Source organism: Chiloscyllium plagiosum, unplaced genomic scaffold (assembly GCF_037043375.1).
Source record: "Chiloscyllium plagiosum isolate Xiang-an unplaced genomic scaffold, Cpla_swu_hap1 HiC_scaffold_10, whole genome shotgun sequence".
In the NCBI taxonomy this organism is placed as follows: domain Eukaryota; kingdom Metazoa; phylum Chordata; class Chondrichthyes; order Orectolobiformes; family Hemiscylliidae; genus Chiloscyllium; species Chiloscyllium plagiosum.
Window position 1 is genome coordinate 100,719,903 of NW_028270148.1, and position 20,067 is coordinate 100,739,969.

General features: G+C 46.8%; 1 protein-coding gene across 1 annotated transcript in view; it reads left to right on the forward strand.

Annotated features, from left to right (window-relative positions):
* Positions 1-9,100: 9,100 nt before the first annotated feature.
* Positions 9,101-20,067, forward strand: part of memo1 (mediator of cell motility 1) — a 49,907-nt gene continuing 38,940 nt past the window's right edge. Inside the window, exons 1-2 of the mRNA XM_087991601.1 lie at positions 9,101-9,254; positions 18,723-18,804. Of these exons, the coding sequence (XP_087847727.1) occupies positions 9,194-9,254; positions 18,723-18,804 (143 nt within the window). The 5' untranslated portion in view covers positions 9,101-9,193. The remainder of the gene's footprint in view (positions 9,255-18,722; positions 18,805-20,067) is intronic.

Here is a 20,067-nt window from a genome sequence, read left to right on the forward strand (position 1 = left end):
GCAAACTCCACACAGTCAGTCGCCTGAGGTGGGAATTGAACCCGGGTCTCAGGCGCTGTGAGGCAGCAGTGCTAACCACTGTGCCACCGTGCCACCCATTCATATAAATGATGTGAATATGAACAATAGGAGGTATGATTAGTAAGTTTGCAGATGACACCAAATTTGGAGGTGTAGTGCACAGTGAAGAAGATTACCTTAAAATACGATGGGATATTGATCAGATGGGCCAATGGGCTGAGGAATGGCAGATGAAGTTTAACTTAAATAAATGTGAGTTGCTGCATCTTAGAAAGGCAAATCACGCCAGGACGTATACACTTAATGGGAAGCTGCTAGGCAGAGTTGCTGCACAAAGATATCCTGGAGTGCAGGTTCATAGTTCCTTGAAAGCAGGCCCACAAATAGACAGGATAGTGAAGAAGGCATTTGGTATGCTTTCCTTTATGGGTCAGTGCATTGAGTATAGGAGTTGGGGGAGTCATATTGTGGCTGTATAGGACATTGGTTCGACCACTATTGGAATACTGTATTCAATTCTGGTCTCCCTGCTATAGGAAGGACATTGTGAAACTTGAAAGGATTCAGAAGAGATTGACAAGGATATTGCCAACATCAGCATGTTTGAGCTATAGGCAAAAGCTGAATATTAACAGAGTCAGAGATGTACAGCAAGGATACAGGCCCTTCGGTCCAACTCGTCCATGCCAACCAGCTGTCCTAAAATTAATCTCGTTCTCATTTGCCAGAACTTGGCCAATATCCTTCTAAACCCTTCCCATTCATGCACCCTTCAGATGCCTTTTAAAATGTTGTAATTGTACCATTGAATAGACTGGGGCTATTTTCCCTGGAGGTTCGGAGGTTGAGGGGTGACCTTCTAGAGCTTTATACAATTATGAGAGGCATGGATAGGGTAGATAGACAAGGTCTTTTCCCCAGCATTGGGGAATCTAAAACTAGAGGGCATAGGTTTAAGTTGAGAGGGGAAAGATTTAAAAGGGACCTAAAGGATTACGTTTTTACACAGAAGGTGATACGTGTATGGAATGAGCTGGCAGACGAAATGGTGGAGGCTGATACAGTTACAACATTTAAAATGCATCTGGATGGTATATGAGTAAGAAGGGTTTAGAGAGATATGGGCCAAATGCTGGCAAATGGGACTAGATCAGTTTAGGCTATCTGGTCAGCATGGACGGGTTGGACCGAAGGGCCTGTTTCTGTGCTATATATCTCTATCACTTGTCATAAGTTACTAGATGATGCTTCTCATTGGAACAGAGAAGCAGGAGTGGACCATTCAGCCCATCAAGCCTGAACCATGGATGATCATTCACTCCCCACACTATCCCTTGATACTTTGACGTCATTGGAACTTAGAAACCTGTCAATCTCCAAATATACTCCATGAGAGAACTGATGCAGTCTTCTGGGATAGAGAACTTTGGAGACTCACAGCTATCTACATAAAAAAAGTCACATCTCATTCAAAAATGGCTTTCCCTGGTGAAATAGTTTCCCTGCATCTAACCTGTCTATCACTAAAAATTTTGTAGGGTTTGGTGAGGTGATCTTTCATTCTTTGAAACTCTGATGATGTTCTGTCCAGTTTTCCAAACCTCTCTTCATTGGATGGTCTTGACATCCTGGAAACAAGTCTCATGAACCTTTGTTTCACACCCTTTATGGCAATAATATCCTTCATAATGTAAGGTGATGAAAACTGCACACAGTACTCCAAGTATAGTCAAACCAAAATTTTAAACAACTGATGCAAGATTTCATTACCCCTGTACCTAAATCTTCTTGCAATAAGGACGAGCAAACTGTTAGCCTTCCTAATTGCTTCTGCATCCTCATGTATGCCTTCAATGACTTATTAATGAAGACACCCAAGTCCATTTCCACTTTCCGATTAAGAAACACTCATCTCCGTGATCAAACATCCGTCTGCTTTTAAAAACTGTCTTGTTTTAAGATCCCTATGACTGAAACTTTACTGCTGCATCAACTGTTTCAATTGGTTGGTGGTCGCTTTCATTCCTGTAACCAAGTGGTTTTTCTTAATTGTTTGAAAACCTCATCTGGGTTATGGTTGCTCTTCCTTTGCCTGGGGTTGTTATCATGTGGATGAAAATTCTTGGCAGTTTCTTCATATATCTCCCAGCTTCAATTAGTTCAATCTGTCAAACAGCCTTCCCCACCCCAGTCTCCAATATTTTTATCTTTAATAAAGCTAAATGTACAACTAAAATGAAAGATCATTTTTATGATTTTTCTGCAGGTTATGTATAGCCGTACAGAGAAAGTGAATCTTGATTTATGAAGACTACGTAAAAATTCTGATGGATGGGAATACAGCTCTCAATTCTTCAGGAGGGATATGTGGTAAATGTGTGGCCAAGTGTAAGAATTGTTGCCAGGAGGTCTGAGGCTATTCATCAGTGAGATGGAGAGGAAAATTGGACAAAATACTTTGATTAAACTGATTACATGATAGTCCGGCAAGTAAGCCAGGTGCTCCATGTTTATCAGGCATTTCTGATCAAAAAACTGATAATAATGAAATTGATATGAAGTACTTCAGCACTTAATGTACAAAGTGAGCAATTGCCAGCCCCATTTCATGATAGTATTTTCAAGTCTAAGTCAGAATCTTCAAGTCCCATTAATTCAGTTCAGTGCTGAGGTTTTGTTGCATTGTTGGCAGCATTGCTTTAGAGATGAGATGTTAAAACAAGAGCTGTCTCTTTAAGTGGATATAAAATATAACATATAAATTTAAGAAAGGTAGGAGAATTCTCTCCCAGTATCATGACCAACATGATTCCACTGTCAATAATATGAAAAACAAATTATCAGATTACCTCATTTCTTGTGGGATCTTGCGATGCAAAATTGGAAGTGGATGGCATGCTTCAGTAGTAACCCTTTGGAATTAAAGTGCTTTTGGAACAACATGACTCGGTATGGTGGCTCAGTGGTTAGCACTGGTACCTCACAGTGACAGGGACCCGGTTTCAATTCCAGCCTTGGGCAACTGTCTGCATGGAGGTTGCACATTCTCCCTGTGTCCGTGTGGGTTTCCTCTGAGAGCTCCCGTCTCCTCCCACAATCCAAAGATGTGCAGTTTAGGTGGATTGGCCATGCTAAATTGCCCATAGTGTCCAGGGATGCGGAGGTTAGGTGCATTAGTCAGGAGTAAATGTCGAATAATAGGGGGAATGGGTCTGTTAGGTTACTCTTTGGAGGGTGTGGACCTAGAGTCATAGAGATGTGCAGCACAGAAACAGACCCTTCAGTCCAACTTGTTCACGCTGATCAGATATCCTACCTTAACCTAGTCCCATTTGACAGTATTTGGCCCATATCCCTCTCAACCTTTCCTATTCATATACCCATCCAGATGCCTTTTATACGTTATAGTTGTACCAGCCTCTACCATTTCCTCTGGCAACTCATTCCATACACACACCACCCTCTGTGTGAAAAAGTTGCCCTTAGGTCCCTTTTATATCTTTCTCCTCTCACCCTAAACCTATGCCCTCTAGTTTTGGACACCCCATCCAGGGAAAAGACCTTGTCTATTTATAGACAATAGGTGCAGGAGTAGGCCATTCTGCCCTTCAAGCCTGCACCACCATTCAGTATGATCATGGCTGATCATCCTTAATCAGTATCCTGTTCCTGCCTTATCTCCATAACCCTTGATTCCACTATCCTTGAGAGCTCTATCCAACTCTTTCTTAAATGAATGCAGAGTCTGGGCCTCCACTGCCCTCTGGGGCAGAGCATTCCACACAGCCACCACTCTCTGGGTGAAGAAGTTTCTCCTCATCTCTGTCCTAAATGTTCTACCCCGTATTTTTAAGCTGTGTCCTCTGGTTCGGTACTCACCCATCAGCGGAAACATGTTTCCTGCCTCCAGAGCGTCCAGTCCTTTAATATTCTTATATGTCTCAATCAGATCCCCTCTCAGTCTTCTAAACTCAAGGGTATACAAGCCCAGTCACTCCAGTCTTTCAGCATAAGGTAGTCCCGCCATTCCAGGAATTGACCTCGTGAACCTACGCTGCACTCCCTCAATAGCCAGAATGTCTTTCCTCAAATTTGGAGACCAGAACTGCACACAGTACTCCAGGTGTGGTCTCACCAGGGCCCTGTACAGCTGCAGAAGAACCTCTCTGCTTCTATACTCAATCCCTCTTGTTATGAAGGCCAGCATGCTATTAACCTTCTTCACTACCTGCTGTACCTGCATGCTTACCTTCATTGACTGGTGTACAAGAACACCCAGATCTTTTTGTACTGTCCCTTTACCTAAATTGATTCCATTTACGTAGTAATCTGCCTTCCTGTTCTTGCTACCAAAGTGGATAACCATACATTTATCCACATTAAACTGCATCTGCCATGCATCTGACCACTCACCTAACCTGTCCAGGTCACCCTGTAATCTCCTAACATCCTCCTCACATTTCACCCTGCCACCCAGCTTAGTATCATCAGCAAATTTGCTAATGTTATTACTAATATCATCTTCTATATCATTAACATATATTGTAAAAAGCTGTGGTCCCAGCACTGATCCCTGCGGTACCCCACTGGTCACTGCCTGCCATTCCGAAATGGAACCGTTTATCACTACTCTTTGTTTCCTGTCAGCCAACCAACTTTCAATCCAAGTTAGTACTTTTCCCCAAATACCATGCGCTCTAATTTTGCTCACTAACCTCCTTTGTGGGACTTTATGAAAAGCTTTCTGAAAGTCCAGGTACACTACATCTACTGGATCTCCCTCGTCCATCTAGAGAGTTACATCCTCAAAAAATTACAGAAGATTAGTCAAGCATGATTTCCCCTTCATAAATCCATGCTGACTCTGACCTATCCTGTAACTACTATCCAGATGTGTCGTAATTTCATCCTTTACAAGAGACTCCACCATCTTTCCCACCACTGAGGTCAGACTAACTGGTCTATAATTTCCTGCTTTCCGTCTCCCACCTTTCTTAAAAAGTGGTACAACACTAGCCACCCTCCAATCCGCAGGAACTGATCCCGAATCTATCGAACTCTGGAAAATAATCACCAAAGCATCCACAATTTCTCAAGCCACCTCCTTCAGTACCCTGGGATGTAGACCATCAGGCCCCGGGGACTTATCAACCTTCAGACCTAACAGTCTCTCCAACACCAATTCCTGGCAAATATAAATTCACTTCAGTTCAGGTCCTTCAGCCACTGTTACCTCAGGGAGATTGCTTGTGCCATCCCCAGTGAACACAGATCTGAAGTACCAATTCAATTCTTCTGCCATTTCTTTGTTCCCTGTAATATATTCCCCTGTTTATCCTATCCATGCCACTCATGATTTTATAAGCCTTAATAATGTCACCCCTCAGCCTCTGATGCTCCAGGGAAGACAGCCCCAGCCTATTCAGCCTCCCGCTGTAGCTCAAATCCTCCAACCCTGGCAACATTCTTGTAAATCTTTTCTGAGCCCTTTCAAGTTTCACAATATCCTTCCAATCGGAAGGAGACGAGAATTGCACACAGTATTCCAAAAGTGGCCTAACTAATGTCCTGTACAGCCACTACATGACCTCTCAACTCCTGTACTCAATACTCTGACTCCAAATGGCCGGCTTCAACATTGTAGGGATTCTATGATGATGACTCAGTGATCAAACAGTACTTTAATAAAAATCTAACTTCAGCACATAGAAAATTGATAGACTCTTGAACTGTGTCTGTACCAATCAAAAAACTTGAAATGATTAGTGCAAGAGAAATCAGAGGACTTGGGAAAATAACCAAAGTTGTTCCTTTATTTAAGAGGGGCAATAGGTATAACTTGGAAAATTGTAGGCTGGTGACCCTTTCATTAGTGGTAGGTAAATTATTGGAGCAGATATTTAGGGATAAAATTTCTTCACATTTTGAAAATATGGACTTAACAACAATATGCAGTTTAACTTTATGCAGGGAAGGTTCTGTCTCATAAACTTGATTGAGTCTTTTGAGGAAATGACAAAGGTGATTGATGAGGGCAGGGTAGTAGATTTGTTAGGGCCTCACGGCAGGCTGATATCAGATGAAATCTGCAGTAGTATTAGGAGTGGTTGAGCTGGTAAAATGGTACAGAAGTGGCTTAGTTGTATACGACAGACAGTAGTAGGGGAAGGGTGGTTTTCTGACTGGAGATCTGTGGGCAGTGGTGTTCCATGGGGATCACTGCTGGGACCCTTATTGTTTGTAATAAAGATGAATGATTTTTGAGGAGAATGTAGATGGACTGATTAGTAAGATGGCAGATGAAACAAAGATTGGGGCAGTTGTGAATATTGGGGCAGATTGCCAGAGGATACATTAGGATCTAGAAAGGCTGGAGACTTGAGCAGAGAAATGACAGGTGAAGTTTAATCCAGACAAATGTGAGGTTATGCATTTTGGAAGATCCAGTGCAGGATGGAAGTATACAGTAAATGGAAGAACCCTTAGTAGCACCAACATACAGAGGGATTGAGGTGTACAGATCCACAGTTCCCTGAAAGTGGCAACACAAAAGAATGAGGTGTTTAGAATGTGGCATGCTTGCCTTCATCAGTTGGGGCAGAGAGCATAAACATTGACAAGTCATGTTGCAGCTGTTTTGAACTTTAGTTCTGCCACATTTGGAATATTGTGAACATTTCTGATTGCCACACTACCAGAAGGATGTGAAGGCTTTGGAGAGGATACACAAACAGTTTACTAGGACGTTGTCTGGTTTGGAGGGTAGTGGCTTTGAAGAAACACTGGACAAACATGGTTCATTTTCAAACTAGTGTCAAAGAATGAGGGGTGACCTGATAGAAGTTTACAAAGTTATGAGAGGCACGGATACTCAGAGTATTTTTCCCAGTATACAAATGTCAATTACTAGGGTTTCAGGTAAGAGGGGTAAGTTTAAAGGAGATGTGAGAGGCAGGTTTTATTACACAGGGTGGTAAGTGCCTCGAATCAAGTTGCCAAAGGAGGTGGTGGAGGCTCATACAGTAGCAACATTTAAGAGGCAGCTTGACAATTATATGAAGAGGCAGGAAATAGTGGGATATGGAACATGTAGACGTGAAATGTTTTTAGTTTTGAATAGCATGATGTGTCAATAGTTTTGGTGGGCCAAAGGGCCTGTTCTTGTGCTGTACTGTTCTTTGTTTATTTTGAGATTAAAAGAGATTTTTGGCTTGAATTGAAGAATAAAGCCTCAAAGGAGGAAAAGATTTAATAGTTGCTTTGGCTCCTTGAGCATGTTCCATCAGTTGTTAAAATCCTCACTGACCTATGACCTAACTCCATATAAAATATAATCGTGATGTGGTGAAGAATGAGGAAAGAAACGTGTGCATGTTACTAATTATTTTGAAATTGTTGGAAACCCTCAGTAGATCAGACAGCACAAGTGTTGAACAAAAGAAACCCGAGTGGCGAAATGAATCCTTCAAGAGATTGGTACAAAAATTGAGTTAAAGAATACATTTTGATTTGCACAAAGACACAATTTTGAAAAAGATTGCTAAAAGAGTGCTGTGGGATTGGTTAATGCTATGGGGTGAGCCTGCTTTTTGTATTAATATTAATGTAGTAAAAGATGTTGAAAAAAACACCTGCAGACTTCTGACCAAACACAGCACATCCAAAGATGAAGTTTCAGGTGGATACACTTGGATTGGATAGGCTGGGGTTGTTTGTCTTGGCGTAGAGGAAACTAAGGGGAACATGGGACCTGAAGGGGAAAAGATTCAAGAACAACTTCTTCCCCGCTGTTTATAGATTTCTGAATAGATCTCTCAAATTTTAAATTTAAATGTTGATCTTGCTCTCTGTGCACCTTCTCTGAAGTTATAACATTATATTCTTGACTCTGTTATATTACCCTAATGCACCTCGGGTGACTGTGTGGAGTTTGAGAGTCCAAAGATGGGCAGCTTAGGTGAATAGGCTATGCTAAATTGCCCATAGTGTTCAGGGATGTGTCGGCTAAGTGCATGAGTCGGGGCAAATGTAGAGTAGTTGGGGAATGGGTCTGGGTGGGATGCTCTTTGAAGGGGTGGTGTGGACTCGTTGGGCCAAGTGGCCTGTTTCCACTCTGTAGGGATTCTTCTATAAAACGTATGAAGAGAGTAGACAGGAGGTAGCTTTTCCCATTGGTGCAGGAATCAATAACCAGAGAGGATAGAATTAAGGGGAGCGACAGAAGGTTTAGAGATGTGAGGAAACATTTTTTTCACCCAGAGGCTGGTGAGAATCTGGAACTTGTTGCCCGTGAGGTTGACAGAGACAGAAACCCTTTTACCATCTAATATGTATTTAGATGTGAACTTGTGATGCATACAAGTGGGTCTAATGCTGGAAAATGAGATTGGAATTGTTGGTTTTGAACAGCTGGTACTGGATGGGCTGAAGAGCCTTTTTTCTGTGCTGCAGACCTCAATCAGAGGTGAAAAAGTTGGAGATGTGACAAATTTGAAAGCATTCAAAAATTTCTGTAGGTATTGGCTCATAATGAGCCTTAAAGCTACAAGGTTATGGTGTGGGGGGGCTGTGTGTCATGATAGAGTGCGCCATGGTCGAGCGCATGCGCGCACCCTCCCATCCGGAGGGCGGGGGGAATTGGCGTGTGTCTCTCTCTCCGTCATCACGGTCGGCGACCCCCTCGCGTCATGATGTCACGCCGGCGGCCGCACCCACACCTTTTCGGGAAGGGGAAGGGGGAGGGGTGAGGGAAGGGAGCGTCATGGCGTCAATCCCGATGCGTGCCGGCTGACGTCAGGACGCGGAGGCCGCGCCGCGCGCATGCGCCGGGCTCCCCTCATCCCACTCTGGGACCGGGACTGTTTCGGGTCGGATCTGCTCGGCGGCCGCTTTGTTCTCCCTGCCCGGGGAGGGGGCGGGCGGTCGAGCCGGCGGCTGGCGGTCTGCTCCGTGTGGGTCGCTGTCCCCTTGCTCCTCCGGTGCCGCTGGGTCCGGGCTGCGGCCTTTCTAGGTCCCACTTGGCCCTCCCTTCCTCTTTCCCTACCCCCCCCCCCCCCGTTCCCCCTTCCCCTCCCCCTGACCCCACTCCCTCCCCCCCCTCCCCACCCCTACCCCCACCCCCACCCCTCCCTCCAGTTGCTGAGATCCCATCATAGGAGGGTCCGGCTCCAAGATGTCCAGCCGAGCCGTCTGCCGAGAGGCCAGTCACGCCGGGAGCTGGTACACGGCCTCAGGTCAGGAGACGGTTCGGGAGGGACTGGAGGGTGGGGGTGGGGAATGGGAAGGCTGGATGGGGGGGGGGAGAGATAGGCACAGACACACACACACAGACACACACACACACACACATACACGACGGGGGGGGGGAAGTGAAGAAGAGATGGGCTTTGAGGGGTGGGAGGATAACAGGAAGATAGAGGAACTGGACTGGGGGTTAGAGAGTGATGGAGGAGGGACAGGACTGGGGGGGACAGGGTGGGGGGGGGGACAGGGTGGGGGAGGGGGGGCAGGACTGGGGGGGACAGGGTGGGGGAGGGGGGGCAGAACTGGGGGAGGGGGGCTGCAGTGTGGTGGAGGAGTGACAGGACTGGGGAGGGGGGCAGGGTGGTGGAGGAGTGACAGGACTGGGGAGGGGGGCAGGGTGGTGGAGGAGAGACAGGACTGGGGAGGGGGGCAGGGTGGTGGAGGAGAGACAGGACTGGGGAGGGGGGCAGTGTGGTGGAGGAGTGACAGGACTGGGGCGGGCAGGGTGGTGGAGGAGTGACAGGACTGGGGGAGGGGGGACAGGGTGGTGGAGGAGAGACAGGACTGGGGAGGGAGGCAGGATGGTGGAGGAGTGACAGGACTGGGGCGGGCAGGGTGGTGGAGGAGTGACAGGACTGGGGGAGGGGGGACAGGGTGGTGGAGGAGAGACAGGACTGGGGAGGGGGGCAGGGTGGTGGAGGAGAGACATGACTGGGGAGGGAGGCAGGATGGTGGAGGAGAGACAGGACTGGGGAGGGGGGCAGGGTGGTGGAGGAGAGACATGACTGGGGAGGGAGGCAGGATGGTGGAGGAGAGACAGGACTGGGGAGGGGGGCAGGATGGTGGAGGAGAGACAGGACTGGGGGAGGGGGGACAGGGTGGTGGAGGAGTGACAGGACTGGGGGAGGGGGGACAGGGTGGTGGAGGAGTGACAGGACTGGGGGAGGGGGGACAGGGTGGTGGAGGAGTGACAGGACTGGGGGAGGGGGGACAGGGTGGTGGAGGAGTGACAGGACTGGGGGAGGGGGGACAGGGTGGTGGAGGAGTGACAGGACTGGGGGAGGGGGGACAGGGTGGTGGAGGAGTGACAGGGTGGTGGAGGAGTGACAGGACTGGGGGAGGGGGGGACAGGGTGGTGGAGGAGTGACAGGACTGGGGGAGGGGGACAGGGTGGTGGAGGAGTGACAGGACTGGGGGGGGTGCAGTGTGGTGGAGGAGTGAGAGGACTGGGGCGGGCAGGGTGGTGGAGGAATGACAGGACTGGGGAGGGGGGACAGGGTGGTGGAGGAGTGACAGGACTGGGGGGGTGTGCAGTGTGGTGGAGGAGTGACAGGACTGGGGGGGTGTGCAGTGTGGTGGAGGAGAGACAGGACTGGGTGGGTGTGTAGTGTGCTGGAGGAGAGACAGGACTGGGGGGGTTTGTGCAGTGTGGTGGAGGAGTGACAGGACTGGGGGGGTGTGCAGTGTGGTGGAGGAGAGACAGGACTGGGGGGGTGTGCAGTGTGGTGGAGGAGAGACAGGACTGGGGGGGTGTGCAGTGTGGTGGAGGAGTGACAGGACTGGGGCGGGCAGGGTGGTGGAGGAGTGACAGGACTGTGGGGGGGGGCAGGGTGGTGGAGGAGTGACAGGACTGGGGAGGGGGGGGTGGTGGAGGAGTGACAGGACTGGGGGTGTGTGCAGTGTGGTGGAGGAGTGACAGGACTGTGGGGGGGGGGGGGGCAGGGTGGTGGAGGAGTGACAGGACTGGGGAGGGGAGCAGGGTGGTGGAGGAGAGACAGGACTCGCGGGGGGGGAGTGCAGTGTGGTGGAGGAGAGACAAGACTGGGGAGGGGGGACAGTGTGGTGGAGGAGTGACAGGACTGGGGGGGGGGCAGGGTGGTGGAGGAGACAAGACTGGAGGGGGGACAGGGTGGTGGAGGAGACAAGACTGGGGGGGGGGCAGGGTGGTGGAGGAGAGACAGGGGGGGGGCAGGTTGGTGGAGGAGAGACGGGGGGGCAGGTTGGTGGAGGAGAGACGGGGGGGCAGGTTGGTGGAGGAGAGACGGGGGGGCAGGTTGGTGGAGGAGAGACGGGGGGGCAGGTTGGTGGAGGAGAGACGGGGGGGCAGGTTGGTGGAGGAGAGACGGGGGGGCAGGTTGGTGGCGGAGAGACGGGGGCAGGTTGGTGGCGGAGAGACGGGGGGGCAGGTTGGTGGAGGAGAGACGGGGGGGCAGGTTGGTGGCGGAGAGACGGGGGGGCAGGTTGGTGGCGGAGAGACGGGGGGGCAGGTTGGTGGCGGAGAGACGGGGGGGCAGGTTGGTGGCGGAGAGACGGGGGGGCAGGTTGGTGGAGGCGAGACGGGGGGGCAGGTTCGTGGAGGCGAGACGGGGGGGCAGGTTGGTGGAGGCGAGACGGGGGGGCAGGTTGGTGGAGGCGAGACGGGGGGGCAGGTTGGTGGAGGCGAGACGGGGGGGGGCAGGTTGGTGGAGGCGAGACGGGGGGGGGCAGGTTGGTGGAGGCGAGACGGGGGGGCAGGTTGGTGGAGGCGAGACGGGGGGGCAGGTTGGTGGAGGCGAGACGGGGGGGGCAGGTTGGTGGAGGCGAGACGGGGGGGCAGGTTGGTGGAGGAGAGACGGGGGGGGGGCAGGTTGGTGGAGGCGAGACGGGGGGGCAGGTTGGTGGAGGCGAGACGGGGGGGCAGGTTGGTGGAGGCGAGACGGGGGGGGCAGGTTGGTGGAGGCGAGACGGGGGGGCAGGTTGGTGGAGGAGAGACGGGGGGGGGCAGGTTGGTGGAGGAGAGACGGGGGGGGGGCAGGTTGGTGGAGGAGAGACGGGGGGGGCAGGTTGGTGGAGGAGAGACGGGGGGGGCAGGTTGGTGGAGGAGAGACGGGGGGGCAGGTTGGTGGAGGAGAGACGGGGGAGGCAGGGTGGTGGAGCTGAGACGGGACGGGACTGTGGGGGGGGGGCTTGGGTGGTGGAGGAGAGACGGGGGCAAGGTGGTGGAGGAGAGATGGGATTGGGGGGGCAAGGTGGTGGAGGAGAGATGGGATTGGGGGGGCCGGGTGGTGGAGGAGAGACGGGACTGCGGAGGGGGCCAGGATGGTGGAGGAGAGACGGGACTGCGCGGGGGGGCCAGGATGGCAAGAGGCAGGGCAGGCCCTTGGATCACTTTGGCAAAGAGCATAAGGTTATGGGTTAGTGTGACCGGATTGTCATCTTAATGTAATAGAGAGCTGACATAAGGGTAGGGGTGGGTTATTTTTGGGGAAGATGGGTTATGGATGTGTTATTTGAGGGAAGAGTGACAGGATATGAATATGTGCAAATGACAGGAGAGGAACGTGGTGGATTTGTGGGGAATGAAGAACAGGAATGGCGTGTGGATGGGTTAATGAGGGGTGAGAGGGTAAAGATGTGGGTATGCTCCATCAGTTTAACTAAATTAGTTGGGTGTGTATTGCTGACGTAAAGGGTCACTGGTAATAATACAAGAGCAATATAGACATCACTGTAGGTTGTGATGTTGTTTTGGATGGAACATGGGAGATTGGCCGGGTAATGGGCAGGCATGGCACTTGAGGGGTTGGTTTAATGAGAATGACAGGGTGGAGATGTGAGTAAAAAGGGCAGTTTGAACATAGCAGGGATATAGCATTGAGTAAGTGGAGACTTATGTCTATTGTCCTCTGTGTTTGGGGCAATGAAAACTCACCCTGATGAAGGAAGGCCGAAACGTCGGTTCCCCTGCTCCTCGGATGCTGCCTGACCTGCTGTGCTTTTCCAGCAGCACGCTCTTGGCATTGAAAACTCATGTAGGGTGGTGCATGTGGTGTGATATTGTCAGTGGGGATGAGGTTTGACCAGTGTAACTAGATTTGGGTGGCTTATAGGTGTACTGGTGGGTTACAGAAGGAATAGCAGGAGCAGAGTTTTCTGAAACGTCAAGGAGTGATGTACATGGGAGAAGACATCGCCTGGTTGGGGCTGGGGAAAAGCAGAGAACAAGAGTGTGGATGCTGAAGATTTGAAACAAACGGCTGGAGAAAGTCTGCAGGTCTGACAACATTTCAAGTCCAGTGACCTTTCCTTAAAACTCATAGCAGCTCAGGAAAGGCGGTATGTGTACGGAAAAGGTTATACGAAAAAAGAAGCTTTACAGGATGCTGGGGAAGAGAATAGAGGTTGGTGACTGTATTGGACAAAGTTGAGGCAGTGAGGTTGGCTCAATGTTATTGAAACATAGATTTTTTTTTTCCATCATGTACATTATCTAATGTTTCTGGAAGGAGGGACTTGTTCAAAGTTTTTTTTCTTGCAGTTGTTGTGAATGTGAAATTTTCTTGCAGTTGTTTTGAATGTCAAAGTGTAGATGAGAAAGTCACCTGCCCTTTTCTCCTGTTGTTATAAATGGTTATCATTTAAATGTTCTCTTTCCTCTCATCAAATCAGTGCTGGCATCAAAGTAGTAGATTCCGGATCAGTGGTGCTGAAAGAGCACAGCAGGTCAGGCAGCATCCAAGGAGCTTCGAAATCGACGTTTCGGGCAAAAGCCCTTCATCAGGAATCGAGGATTCCTGACGAAGGGTTTTTGCCCGAAACGTTGATTTCGAAGCTCCTTAGATGCTGCCTGAACTGCTGTGCTCTTCCAGCACCACTAATCCAGAATCTGGTTTCCAGCATCTGCAGTCATTGTTTTTACATCAAAGAAGTAGGGTTGGGGGTCAGAAAGTGCCAGGGAGTATGCGAAAATATCTGATGCACATATCAGTGGGAGGATGCTGTACAGTGGCTTAGTACGCTAGCCTTCACTTTGCCTGACCCAGCCCAAACAGAAGGGATGATGGCTTTTTCCTTTGTTTTCGGATTGGAAGGGACTTGGCAGTAAATTTGCCTTCACGTATTAAATTTTGTGGTTGGCTTTGGAATAGAGACAGTCAAAGGAGCTTTCGTCTATTCCATATTTTACTTGTTCTGATCTGGGAATGTAACACAATGGCTAGTTGCCTAAATGGTATCGTATTCCCATGTGCATAAATTCCTTTGCCTAATGAAATGAATGAGCACAAACGTACAAAGGAAGGGGAAGTTAATATGTAAACATTGGGTTGACAGTGGAGGGAAGTCAGTTTGCCTATGATCAGTGAGAGTTGGGGTGTTTCCGTATGGGAGTACTTTGTGTAACTGGGTGTTGAAATACAGCATGGATCTGAATGGTAATTATTTCAGGTTTGAAAGAATTAAACCCAAATTTACTATCTCTTTCCCCCCCACTTTATCGTGAGTAGTTACACGAAAACATAAATGGTAACGCAAGCAATGTCAGGGAGTTTGTGCTGTGTTATGGAATTTTGCATGGGACCATGTTGTTTTCGGAGCCAGTCTAGTGTTTAGCCGAAATTGTGTTTTCAGGGCCAGTTTAGTGTTTTGCTTTATTTCTGACCCTTATCGCTAGGACTGAATGAGAGAATTTGATTCTCTTACTTCAATTTTTACTGAAGTCTTCAGTGCTGCATTGACAGGTTATTTAGAAAAAGGGAGCGGGAGGAAGTCAAATAGCCCTTTTGAACTTGCTGCTTCTGTTACCTGGTGAGGCTGTGTCCATGGGAAGGACATTGTACATTTATATTGGCAATGTTTAACGCAAACAGTAAAGCCAGTTGTTATTGCGCGGTGTGGGTCCATTCATTATCTCTCTGCCTGATGAAGCTCCCTGAATGTGTGCTTAATCCCATTGACATGTCAGTAGTTTGGAAATACAAGTTTATAGATGACTCCTGTTGCAAAATGTCAGTGATGAATTCATTCCCATAATGTGTTGGCTATTAATAAAAACTCTTTGCCATTTCTTGCAGCAAGGGAGTTGCTGATTTTGAGCTGCTCAATGGTTTTGATACCCCGGTGTTTGTATTGCAGCGCCACTAAGTGGTATCTCTTTTTAACTCTGGTAATTCTAAGAACTTGTTGGAATATAGATAGAAATTCAAACTCTTGTGATTTCTTCACTCAGTTTGGTTGGGTGAACTTGAGTTGTTTTACAGCTCTTCCAGTTACCGATCAAAGAACCTTTGAACACCTCAACTCATAACAAGGAGATGGGAGGTTGTTTTTAAAATTGCTCAGTTCTGCCAACCAGCTGCTGTCTGTTATTTTAAAGCATGATTTCCAAACGACAGTTCCTTTGAGCCTCGTGGTCAGTGCCAAGTAAACACAGGTCTATTTGTGTTACTTTCTGTTCTGAACTGTTTGAGTTCAGTGGGCCAGGAAGTTTAGTAAAGGGCTTTTCTGTCGCCCTGTGTCAGATAAATGCTGAATCAGAATTCCAGGACCAGTTCCAGTTAACAACTTGAGATATATGTGAGTTAATTAACATTCCAGGTAAACAACATAGATTTGTTCTAACCCTATCAGGAGGCTGCTAATCTATGCTGTATACCAAATCCCAAATTTTCACATCTTTTTGAAGGATAAAGGAATAAGATGATTGTGTTTTACCATGAAGTGACCCTATGACCCATTGAACAATACAAATTCAAGATTACATAAAGCTGAATTACATGGTAACACTCTAACTGGAACTGCTGACTCCCCTCTTGTGAGAGAATTCCTCACATGAATGACCTTTTAAAGAAAAAAAAGATTGAATGAAATATTCACTCTTCTTTCCTAATAGTCTGGCAGTCGAGTTGACCAAACTCTTGGCTGAGAGAGAGATAATTGAGAAAGGATCATGTGGAATATCTGAGGGCTTAATTGGAATTGAAAATGTTAATCCTGAATGCTGTTATTAAATTAAAAAATTTATGACCAAGCCCGATAGATTGTGAATTAAAGTATTAAGGAACATAGAACTGCAACTGTTGATCTAATTGAATTATGAAACAAGCTCTAGGGTTCCCTCAGTTAACCTATGCCTTTGATGACAAATGACACGAGGGCAAATTGCTTATGTGGGAGTTCAGGGTTGATGTCAAGAAGCGTGTCTGAGTGATCTGTAACTAGAATTATCTTCAAGGTGGAGTGTTGCAACAAAACCCATGGAAAATATACTGTGAAGTCATGGAGGTGAACTGTAGGTTTCTATAGGAAGCATCAGCTAGATGGACTGAATGGGTGTTGCTGCCATTTTTAATGATTTCTGAGGTGCAAAGATCCTTATTGATTGCAGTGATGTTCACAGATATCTGTCCTAAATTGGAAGCAGTGTTTGGGTTTAGCAGTATCAGCTACAATTTGTTTTGTTTCAACAATTTGTTCTCTTTCTACTGTGTTGTGAGAAATATAAAGAGATGTACTTTTCTACAAAGTGTCCCCAGCAAGAACAAGGGGTACTTTTGAATATTGGCTAATGCCATTATTTTAAAATGGCGTTCAAAGAAGTAATTGTCTAAATCATTTGTAGCCTGCAATTCCTTGAATTTTATAACATCTTAGTCTGATATTAATCTTTCATTTTCAAACAATTGATCTTAATGTTTTTAAATATGCATTGTTTCTCATAAGCATTTTTGGATTTATTTGTGCAGTTTAGAATCCCAGTCTCCTAATCCCATCTGTCCTATTCTGTCTGCATACCAGCTTAGAAATCACAGATAATAATGAGCTTATTTCTTTTGTGATGACATGGGGACAGACAGCTAAACCTAATCAGCCTTTGTACCTCTGTGTTTGCAACATAGTAAAATTAAGCTGTTGAAGACCCCTGAATAGTCACTCCAATGGTTCAAAACCAGAGTTTTGATTAACCAATCCCAGACTTTGCGAATAATTTCCAGATTCTGGTTTTGTACATTAAGCAAAAGATTTAATCATTTATTAGATCCACAATTTCTTTTTAACAGAAAATTAAACAATATGTTAAGCTGATTAAATCTGTGTTTTCAACTCGATATCTGTTTTCAGCTCCATTCTCTCAAATGACACTCAGCCAAACAATCACAAATAAGAAATCTCTCAACACCAGGTTATAGTCTAACAGGTTTAATTGGAAGCACACTAGCTTTCGGAGTGACGCTCCTTCATCAGGTGATTGTGGAGGGCTCGATCGTAACACAGAATTTATAGCAAAAATTTGCAGTGTGATGTAACTGAAATTATACATTGAAAAATTGATTGTCTGTTAAGCCTTTTATCTGTTAGAATACAGTGATAGTTTCAATTCTTTCATGTGTAAATCACATGAAAGAACCTTGGGTTCATGTCACATTATGGGTGATCACCATTGCACTACACACACACACACACACAGATATTCCTACACATACACACTGACACAGGTACACACAGACGCGCACACAGACACACATGCACCCCCTCACAGACTTAAGACACTCTGCACTCACTACACGCGTGCGTGCGCACATACACACACACACACACTTTCTCACACTCTCAACCCCCACCCTAGACAGACAAAGACCCACATGCGCACACATATTTTGTGGGGTGAATTTGTACTTGCAGAGTTACATTGCACTTTACTCAAAAACTGCATACATTCATATAGAACTCTGAGCTCAAAAACTGCATGAATTTATGTAAAACTCTGTTATCTCATTTTTAGATTAGAATCAATCTAAACATCAGGTCATAGACAGAGAACACAGGGGGCTAACACCTTCAACATATTGTCTAGCTGTCACCATTGTTAACAGCTAACCCGAGAATGCAACTTTAAAAAAACGGGTTTTGTGATTTACACATGAAAGAATCCACATCCCAAAACTAATCTTTAGTTCGTAATTCCCAGAATAAAATAAAAGCAATGAAAAATCAGTGGGGGCTTTGACACTAAATAATCTGACAATCCCATTGTTTTCAAATCTTTCTCTGGCCTCTTCAAGCCTTACACCATTCAAGATCTCATGTTCTTCCAATCTTAGCCTCCTGCATGTCCCCAGTTATCCTTGTTTCAGTCATTGGTGGATACCTAAAGGCAGCCTACTGCTGTAAAGATGTAAATGGACGATGAGAGCGGTATTAAACAATGACTAAAAGATCAGTCAATCGAAGTGGCTTTTAATGAGGCTATAAGAAGAATGAGCTGAAAATGTGTTGCTGGAAAAGCGCAGCAGGTCAGGCAGCATCCAAGGAGCAGGAGAATCGACAGGACTGCCATTCCTGAAGAAGGGCTCATGCCCGAAACGTCGATTCTCCTGTTCCCTGGATGCTGCCTGACCTGTGCTTTTCCAGCAACACATTTTCAGCTCTGATCTCCAGCATCTGCAGACCTCACTTTCTCCTATAAGAAGAATGAGGAAAGGTATTGAAAATGTACCAAAGTATCAAGTACAGAATAGGGATATGCAAGTGTCAGAGGAACAGGGTGTTCTTAGCCTAGCTGGTATGCATTTGGGTTTGCTGAATAGAAAAGGTTTGAAGTTGGAGAAGGAGCAAAATTTCATAAGAGGGTCTATTTGAAATCTGCAGCTTGAGCTAATGAGCAAGATTTTTTTTTAAACTTCACCATTGTCTCTTTTCAGGAGCTCAACTGAACGCACAATTAGAAAACTGGCTCGCCCAAGCACAACCCACTGGGAGGCCAGCTCGAGCCATCATTGCACCGTAAGTCCATCTATTAAAACAAGTCAACAGAGCCTTTTAGAGTGACATGTTTAACGGTAAACTCACTCACCTCTCTTTTTCAACCAGTTATGCACAACCTGTTTGCTTTAAGTGTAAAGAAATGATCTTGATCGTAATGCACCTTTCCACGTAGATCAGACATTAAAGAAGATCATAGAATCCTTAGTGTGGAACCAGGCCCTTCAATCCAGCAAGTCCACACCCAACCCTCCAAAGAGTATCCCACCTGAACCCATTCCCCTACCCTATTACTCGACATTTGCCCCTAACTAACACATCCCTGAACACCGGGCAATTTAACATGACCAGTTCACCTAACATGCACGGGGTTTTCTTCTATGTTTCAATTCCACTCACTTAAGAGGATAGGTAAATGTGCATCAAAACTGTAGAAGTGCCAAGTTTTGTTTTGGTAAAGAGAGTTAGCCCTCTTTGAATACAGGTTAGGTATTCTTCCGAAAATCAAAAAGACCTAAACACCGGAAGGTCTTTTTGAAAATGAACCCAATCAGACCTGTGGACACACTGGTTCTGGGTCCTTTGGGGCAAAATAACTTAATTTGTCCCCAATGGAACGAAACCTTTTTGTCCCCTGCAGAGGCTTAAACTCAACATATCTCCTGGTCTGTTCAGAGCGTTCCTGGGGAAAATTAGCTTTGCTTTTGGCTAGCTCTGTTCGAGCTGGCCAAAGATCTTTTTTTCTCCGTCCCCTCCCCTTCCCTCCCCTCCCTGGCCTGAATAGACCTTTCTGTGTATCTGAAAGCTGCAAGTACCTTTTGTCCAAAAAATAGTTGGTGCTGAGGTTTTGGGATAAAGCTTTCCTGACCCAGTACCACTGTGACTTTTGCAGCCATCTGAATGGAAAGGTGGAACCTTGCTTTTACACCTCGTTGAGAGACAGATGTGGATCGTTTACTTTGTCTTATGTGACATGTATCTGGGATGTTTACTGCTCTGCATTCCTACTTGAAACAGTATGGCATGACATTTGAATGATTAAATTTCAGTTTTGTCAAAATTTTGTTTGAGCGTGACTTGCTTTGTCAGTTGTGATGGTATGTTGGTGGAAATGTCAGCCTTGGTTCAGTAGTAACACAGTTGTCCCTTAAAGTAGAAGGTTGTGGCTTCAATTCCACATGAGAAACACGATTGTGCAGTGCAAGTGGATGCTCCAGTACAATATTGAGGGAGTGCTGTTTTGTGGAGAATACCATGTTTTGAGTTCAGTTTTGGACCAAATCT